The following is an 8,398-nucleotide window of genomic DNA, read 5'->3' as shown; positions in this document are numbered from 1 at the left end:
GTGTTAAGCTGCTATACAGAACAGCTGATATAGTAATACTCTGGAAAAGAGACTGAAGGACGTCAAACACAGAATGTTACTTGAGGCTTTATTACGGCGTTCCACGCGTGTACATGCCCAACCACGTCATTCCTCAAGCACGTCAACAACTGGAAACAAAAATGAGCTGGTAGTTGATAGGATTAGCCCTTTTTTCATGGCCTACTCTTTAACTCAGTGGTCCAATTCGCTATCTTGATGCACCAAAGTGAGATGAGAATTCTGTCATTGGAGTGCTTTAGAAAGATGAGCCTAAGGGGCTCGAATGAGCTGATTATTTGAACATTTAAGCATTTCAATTCAAGCTGCATGCTAATTGACGCCAACCTTGTAAGAGCTACAATTACATTGGTCTTTTGTTTTCCCTTCTCTAGAGGAACTGAGATGGTAAAGATACTATTGGTAGGATCCTATGTATAGTCACCAGTCAGCTAATGGCTACATTTGATGGAATTGACAATTGGCTATTTCCATCCTATATTTGTCCCCTTCGTTGTCACATTTTGCTATAGTTTTGCGTGATTTTTTTTTTCTCCGGAGATTTCTCTCCTTATTCGAATAGTTTGTGTGCCTCCTTATGAGGTGTCCGTTCTTCGTTGTGTAAATCGTGGTTGCTCGTCCGTGCACACAGACGAGAACCCCCTGCGCCTTGTAAAGCAATCTCTGCGTTCCACAAGAACCAGCAATTTTTTTTTCTCTGAGCTTATTTTTCTTTGAAGGCTGCCAATATGTAGCGGTGTAATAAGTGCGAATGAGCTAGGATCCTCACTGAATATTCCCCTTTTCAATAAAAGGGTAGAGTATATTTCAACCAAACTCAAGTCTTCCCTCGACCAAAACAAGCGAAAATATACACAGCATAAATAACTATCAATAAATTATTCACATTATTCAGTTATATTAACAATGATTGTCCTAATTCAACATCCCCAGATGCATATTTTAGCATCACAGTATGAACCCTGACTAAATTCTGGTGCAGGGACATCCATATTCGCCCTGCACCAATAATTCTTCACGTCTGAACTGCCTAGTGATCAACACCTGTAAATTGATGTACATCGACATATTCCCCACTTCACCCAGTAGGGCAAGAATTTACACTTGACCGTCTATATATATATATATTCACAAAAGGACCAAACTATTCACATTCACATAAGAGCTTTGTACCAAGGGCCATGGACCTTCGCTGATATTGTTGCCACCTTGATCAACACCTCAGAGGCTTTCACCACTATGTCGATGAGCTTCGCTGCGCCGATGCGGCGCAATGCTGCGTTGACCAGCTTCTGGCCCTTGGGGCCGCTGCCACCCAGGACGACGCCGCGGAAGGCGCAGTAGACAGACCGGGAAACCTTCTTAAAGACCACGTCGTCAGGCTGGAGGCTCTTGAGAAACACCCGGGTAATTATCTGCCTCCTGGTCTGGATCTTCTCGTCTGACGGTGAGCCAACTGAGGCTGATGAGCTCATCATCGTCTCCACGATCTCTTCGGTGCCAGCATCAGGGGAGTTGTGCAGCAGCTTCACAAGAGTCTCGAACAGTTTTGAAATTGCATTTTCCAGTTCTAAAGGTGTGGTCTTCAAGTTCTCGCTCATCAAAACTTGACGCAAAACAAGCATGCTGGACAAATAACAGAACTTGGATCAATATCACACATTTTAAGAATTTAAACTTTCTGACAGACTAGATTGAATCGACGGATAAACCTTGTGGCGGTCACAATGACTTGTTGAAATTGACCCTGCACGGCCCTCAACCTGAGAAAATTAACCTGGAAGCTCTCAGGAGTCGACTGCATTTGCAAGCCCTCCATGCCACTAATAAGTTGCAACAGGCCAATCCTTATCAGCTTGTCAAGCTTGTCACCCTTGCACTCTGGTTGACCAGAACTGTCTGCTGCAGATGGAGAAGATGGCTGCCCCCCTGGAGCTCCGTGACCAGCTTGGAGTACTGTAACAAGGGCAGGAGCCTGCCATGAAAGGATTAAAGTTAGTGTCAGGCCTCAAGATAAAAAACAACTAGAATGCTGCTACGCTACTAATGGCAAAGCAGTTGGTGCTCTTTCGAACTTACATGCTCTGCTGATGGCAAAATTGAAATAGAGTCCAAATGTTGACTCCATTCTTCTTCCGCAATGTTCTTCGATGTTGAAATCCATTGCAGAATTAGAAGGAGAGAAGCTGATGCATTGGCAGGAAGCCCATAGCGATCAGCGAAAGCTTTCTGCAGGTACTCCACTCCAGCAGAGCCTTTTATGATCGGCTGCATCAACTGGATGCGCACCTTACTCACTTCTGCTTGCAGCTCCTGTTTTTCAAAGGATAATGTAAGAATCCCACATATACCAAAAGCAAGTAATTCTAGGAATATTCATTTTTATAAGAAATTATAGGAATATTTTAGTGTGTTAACAAGGAACGTACCTGTATTTCTTCCAGAATAAAACGCAGGCCCTTGATGACAGCAATGATGAATGAGTTGATGCCATTGTCATTAACTTCAGAACTTGCAGCCAACTCACTCAACAGTTTGTCATGGTTTTTCTTCATCTCATCCTCCTTTGCAGGAGTAGATAGTTTGCGGACCATATCCAAGGAGTACTGCAAAATCTGCCCCAAATATTGTGCGTCCTGGGAGCCTGACTCAAGTACCTTGCAATGGAAAAGAACAACATTATGTCAGATGTCATAAATTTAACATAAGAAAGCAAATTCGTGAAGAAATTTGACCATGGAATAACAAACTAAAGTCTTACCTGAGACAGAATTTTGAGGTCAATATTCTCAAGAATTTCCTCCTTCCATGCCTTGGGAGCCAACTCATGTAATGAATCCTTCACTTCCTGTACTAGGTTTATCAATTGACTGTAATCAGGTTTGTTTCCTCTCATGGAATCGGTCACCACATCCCAGAAAGCTTTTTCCATGGTTTCTCTCACTTTTGCTTGGAAATCCTTCTCAGCAGTTCTGGCACTATCAGACCTGCCAGCAAAGGCACTGTCATCCTCATGAATCATCTCATTGACCATTTGCTCATTCTCTGTCGGCAGCTTCCCGGGTGCTGTGCTGCCCAATGACGAGGAAGCACCAAACAAAGATCGAACAACAGAACTTCCGTTCTCATTAACCTCAGAAAGTGGGAGCTTCCCAGATGAACTGATGCCCAAAGGGGTATATACGTTTGCAACAGGCGTTGCTAATGGACTTCCATTCTCTTTTGCTCCAAAGAACTTTGACCTCGTATCTGAAAGAGCAGAGTTCATTCGCTCAATGCCAGCATCACCACTCAGGTGCTGAACCTTCTCTCGTAGGAGGTTTTGGTCATCAGTAACCTGTTTCTGAATTGCCTTCATATCATGAGTAAGATTATTTGACGACTGCCCGTCCACAGTTAGTTTGAGTGTTTGCATCATTGACAGCTCAAGCTTGCATGCAGCCCTGACAAGATCTTCCTCCAATAATCTTGCATCTTTTACTTTCCACACCACAAAGCGGTAAAGATATGTGCACCATGCCTTGTCGAAATTAGCCAACTGAGCCCTGAATTTGCTATGACCAGTAACACCAGAAGACATCTGGCATTTAGATGATTCAGCAGCAGCAGTACCTATGGATGACTGCCCCGGTCCATCAATTATTATCTTAATCAACAGCTCGAACTCCTTGACAAAGCTTGCTGCTGACTCCATAAGTTGCTTTTCCCGCTCACCTTGTCCACTTAACACAGCACTTGGATGAGCCAATATCATGTAAGCACAGAGTACCACCCTCGGTGAGTATCTAGATAATCTGCTTGTGTCAGAACTTCTTGCCGATCTTTTTGCTAATACCCTTGTTCTTCCCTCTCTGCTAGGAGGTACCTTCCTCTTTGGGGGAGATCCAAGGCGTTTCAGTAGGTGGTCAACATTTTCCACTGATGAAAAACCTACTGACTGGGAAAGCACAAAACGTCTCTCCAACCGGTCAAGCAGTGCCTTCGTGGCCTGAAGAACTGTAGGTGATTCCATTGACATAGCTAAGTTTTCAAACGGCATAGACTTGACAGACTTCTCATTAATTCCCAAGGCATCATAAGTTTGAACCAATGCGAGTGTTGTCTTCTTAGACTTCACAAATCTCCTCCAGCATCTGAAATACAACAAAAGATTCTGGTTAATTCCTCTCACCGAACCAAACAATTATTCATAGAGATGCATCATTCAACAGCAATACCTTGCCAGCTTTATTGAAAGAAAATCTGCATGCTTGATGTAATCAGCACGGGTAGAATTGCGAAGACTTCCTCGCTGCTTCAAATACTCAGCTCTCTGCCTCTTCGCCTGTTAAAAGAAGATAAATCTATGATGTAAGAAACATAATTGAAGGAACATAACATTAGAATCTGTGAGAACACGTACCCTCTGAAGTTTGTTTTCCAACTGTTCTTTCAATTTTCTCCTCTCTGTTTCTCTCTGACTGCATACAGTCATGGCAGTTTTTCGAATATGCAAAATCCTAGCTTGGGCCTTTATCTTTTCAGCTTCCAGAAACTTCAGCCGTTTCTTCTCAGCAGCAGAGCGCTTTTGCAAAATTGCAGACCGCACCTGCTCCATGTAATTGCTCTCTGATGTCACCTTCTGTACCAGGGACCTTGCTGTTCTCTCCTTTAGTGCAGCCCACTTCTGCATATGGGCACGCAGAAGGCGCATGCGATTCACCTCTGCCTGCCGGACACGAGACTCAACTCTACTCTCAAGTTCTTCCCTTTCTTTCTCAAACCGCATTTCCACGTCATTCTTAGCAGCTTGTCGGAGTTCATCCAACTTGGCCAACCGATTCTGTGCCTTCGATAAGAGGCTCAGCCTGCATGATTCATACATGTTTTCTGTACCATCAAATGTTTTCTGTACTTACATGAAGTTCACCAATAAACATTATCAGGTCTTGTCTTTTCATTACCTTTTCTGCTCAGCTGCCAGAAGCTTTGCTTCGAGGCGCTGTGCATGATCTTCCTCTTGAGAGGACCACGACGGGCTTCTTGGCTTCTTCCTTGCTTTGCAGGCCAACCATTCATGGAATTGCTGCAAAATTACATTTGAACATAAGATCAACTACTATGATCAGTCAAACTCATAATTCACCACCTTCATCTTTAACAGCAAATGAAGTTATTTGCTATGACTCTTCACTTGCAAACTGAATCAAACAAACAGGAAAGGTGAACTCTCGGAACCATCAGACTTTCAACAAGCCCATCAGACTCACAACAAACTCAACATTCTCCTAAGAAACAACCTCCCAAATATAACAGTTCAAAGCAGATTTAAGTGAATCGCACCTACTAAATTACATCAATCAACAAAAGTTCCAACTTCCAACCACATTTGTCATCACCAAATTTGCAATGGTAAAGGTCTGAGGCAAGTTACTTCTACGCAAAACCAAGTGGTCGGTGGTAACCAAACTGTTCCTAACAAATTACCATAATTTTATTACCACCAAAATATCAATATCTAACTCAGGTTACTTCTAATTTGTAAAAATAATACTTTTTAACAAACATGCAACTTGCCATAACTCGATATAGACAACAAAAAGATAATTGCTAATAGTTGTTGATTATGTTTTACAAGAACTGGGGATAGAGCCAAAAGGCAATAACACTATAACAAAGAGTCAAAAGACGATGGAAGAAGCTGATAAAACCGAGACCTTTACACGAGAGGGAAGACCAGGGTTCGAAAATTCGTCAAAAACCGATAGATATTCGCAAAAACCTATCAATTCGATCCACACCGAATTCGGTGTGGATCGAATTGATAGGTTTTTGCGAATATTGATTTGACTGGTTTTCGAATTTGAATTAAAAAATAAAATAAAATAAAAAATCACAAAAAAATTCTAAAAATACTAGAGACAATTATAAGACCTTATGTGGAAAAAAATAATGTCCTTTGCATCATATTTCATGGAGAGGAAGTTTGGAAAAAAAGAATAAGTGTGCAACACATTTAGTAGGGTTCACGTTAAGGAAAATATTAACATGCAAATACATATTTTTTGTGTGTAGGATGTACCTTAAAAGAATCTATAAATTTAGAGTTCTATTAATTTCTCCATGATTTTTACAAAGTTCACAAGCATAAAGTGAACATGTTAAGAAACAGATTGTAATTAATTTCATGACTATCATTATTTTTCCTAAAAAAGCATAGTATAAGTGATTTCACTACTTTTGGAGGTGTGATGGGTTAGCTATGAATTAATCTAGTTGCAACACATTTACACAATCATGCATGTTACAATAACTATTTCATGAGTTAATGTATTCTTAAAAGACGCTGGATCATGTAAGAAGACTAACAAAATTGGTTTCATGATTTTTGGATTAGCAAAGAATTAACTATGCATTTAACTAGGTTTAGCAAATACATTTTCTTACAGAAAATATTCAACTTTTTTATGATTATAAATACTTTTATCGTGCAGATCATGTTAAAGGAAACCTAAAAAAAATTCACTTGATTTTAAACTCAGATGAATTAGTTATTGATTTTACAAGGTTGAGCTATTTTTTGGTTTTTTTGTTGAACTTCACTGAAATTCGAGAAATGCGTTTGATAAATCAAGAAATTCTACCAGTTTTTGACTAATTAGTTCAAAATACGTTCAATGTGGAAAATATGACCTATAAATCAGAGAATTCGCTCGGTTTTTGGTGGAATTTGATCGGTTTTTGCTGACTCAATTTGGTCGGTTTTGTCTCCAATTTATAAATTTGACCAAGTGAATTTGTCCAAATTCTTGCCGAATTTCGACTGAATTTTCCGGTTTTCACGAATTTTAGAAAACTTGATGGGTAGCGGTTTTCGTTGCCCAAACGAATTATCAAACCCTGGTGAAGACGCTTAAATCTAGAGAACGCAAAATCGCGAGGTGAGGAAGAATCGAGGCAAGACCGAACACAAAGGCAAAGGCACACGTGAATCCGACTTCAGCTCACGACTACCTACCGCGAAAAGAATCCGCCAAAGAATGTTACTTCAACTCCCCACGAATCCTAACCACCGAAAAGAAGCCTCAAAGGGCTGAAAAGAAATCTTTCCACATACTCTCCACCTTGCAGTTCCCCGTTACTAGTCGGCCAACAAAATCTGCCCCAAGAAAAGGGAAGGAAATAGAAGATCCTCCGCTGAAAGACCCCCAAAAGACCCTCCCATGCATATGTTTGGTCTCGAGTGTCGTGTAGGAGAGGGAAGGAGGAGGAGACGTGTCTGGAGGGGTATTTCGAAGGATCGCTCCTATAGAACTTCAGGAAAAAAAAACTTTTTGTTCTTGAAACAAAATACTCCAGTTTGGGATTAATAGCCTCTAAAATCGCAGCAAAACATCTAAAAACAACAGCTTCAAAAACAAGCGAGTTAACAACGACTCTCACCTCACCATTAAAAAAGCAACCAGGTAACTGTCCGTAAAAGTTCGGAGAAAGAAGACTCTGACGAATACTTCGACTTCACAGTTCACGCCCAGCCACGCAACCTAACATGAGGAAGAAGCAACGCAAGCCAAACTACCGAAGAAGGAGCGGGGGAAAGGAGCCGGAAAGGGACACCTACCTGCCTCCGGAGCTCGGCCTCCCTGAGCCTGGCCTCGATCTCCTCCACGCTCGCCGGTGCCCCGCCGCCGCGTCCCCCCTCCAGCAGCCTCCTCCTGATCCGCCGCGGCGGCGCCCTCGCCGCCGACCCCTCCTCCGCCGGTATCTCTATCGCCACCGGCTCCCGCGCCCCCATGCCCCCTCTCCCCGATCAACTCGGTCGACGGAGATAACAGCCCGAGCGAAGAACCGAATCCCGCAAGCAACAACGCGTTCCCTCGCCGCTCTCGCTTCCTCCGCTCCGCCGCGCCGCGCTACTTTACTCCTCCCTTGCTTCCCGTTGCTTCCCTCGCGAGTTGGTTTGCTCCGTCATATAGGGGGAGCGGTGCCCGGATGGCAAGTGGTTTCGCGAATCGTGAAGGCGGATCGGACGGAGGGCGGCGGGCCAAGACGGGAGGGGAGGGGGCAGTTTCGGTAATTTACAGGGAATCACGGCGTTACGCGCTTCCAGACAATTCGGCGGTTGGGCCCATCGGACCGCGGGGTTCTTTTCTTCTTGGATGCGGGTTGACCGAACTGCCCCTCCCCTCCCCTCCCCTCCCGTCTGCTTTGCCCGGTCCCGACTCGGTGTGCGTGTGCGGGGGTGATACGGTGATACGCATATCCTGCACAAATTACTCCCGTGATTTTGTTTTAGCCAAATTATTTCTGCAATTTGTAGTAGTTAGTTTTACGTGTTCACTTTCTCTTCCTGTCCTATAGTTTTCACAATAATTTTTAA

At 43.0% G+C, this 8,398-nt stretch overlaps 1 protein-coding gene across 4 annotated transcripts; it reads right to left on the bottom strand.

Moving 5' to 3' along the window:
- Nucleotides 1-890: 890 nt before the first annotated feature.
- LOC133924264 (uncharacterized) lies at nt 891-7,971 on the bottom strand. Of its 4 annotated transcripts, none has more exons than XM_062369720.1 (9): nt 7,640-7,971; nt 4,983-5,104; nt 4,442-4,886; nt 4,257-4,363; nt 2,801-4,172; nt 2,469-2,696; nt 2,119-2,352; nt 1,752-2,014; nt 891-1,665 (listed from the first exon to the last, which is right to left on the bottom strand). In XM_062369720.1, the coding sequence occupies exons 1-9, from the start codon at nt 7,811-7,813 to the stop codon at nt 1,194-1,196; spliced, it is 3,417 nt and encodes a 1,138-aa protein (XP_062225704.1). In that variant the 5' UTR covers nt 7,814-7,971; the 3' UTR covers nt 891-1,193. The 4 variants fall into 4 exon arrangements, with proteins under 4 accessions (XP_062225704.1, XP_062225706.1, XP_062225705.1 ...); XM_062369722.1 differs by having other exon boundaries at nt 4,442-4,908; nt 7,640-7,774; XM_062369721.1 differs by lacking the exon at nt 7,640-7,971 and adding an exon at nt 7,462-7,616 and having other exon boundaries at nt 4,442-4,908.
- Between the last annotated feature and the right edge of the window lie 427 nt (nt 7,972-8,398).

Source organism: Phragmites australis, chromosome 7 (assembly GCF_958298935.1).
Source record: "Phragmites australis chromosome 7, lpPhrAust1.1, whole genome shotgun sequence".
In the NCBI taxonomy this organism is placed as follows: domain Eukaryota; kingdom Viridiplantae; phylum Streptophyta; class Magnoliopsida; order Poales; family Poaceae; genus Phragmites; species Phragmites australis.
The sequence above is the reverse complement of the archived record's forward strand: the minus strand, read 5'-3'. Positions and strand labels throughout refer to the sequence as shown.

What these genes read in the sequence shown, in the direction of transcription:
- LOC133924264 (XM_062369720.1), bottom strand. Translation starts at nt 7,813, where the DNA reads ATGGGGGCGCGGGAGCCGGTGGCGATAGAGATACCGGCGGAGGAGGGG. An exon ending in CTGGCAGCTGAGCAGAAAAG is followed by an intron (nt 4,887 to 4,982) that starts GTAATGAAAAGA and finishes TGAATCATGCAG; the next exon opens with GCTGAGCCTCTTATCGAAGG. An exon ending in ACCTCAAAATTCTGTCTCAG is followed by an intron (nt 2,697 to 2,800) that starts GTAAGACTTTAG and finishes TTCCATTGCAAG; the next exon opens with GTACTTGAGTCAGGCTCCCA.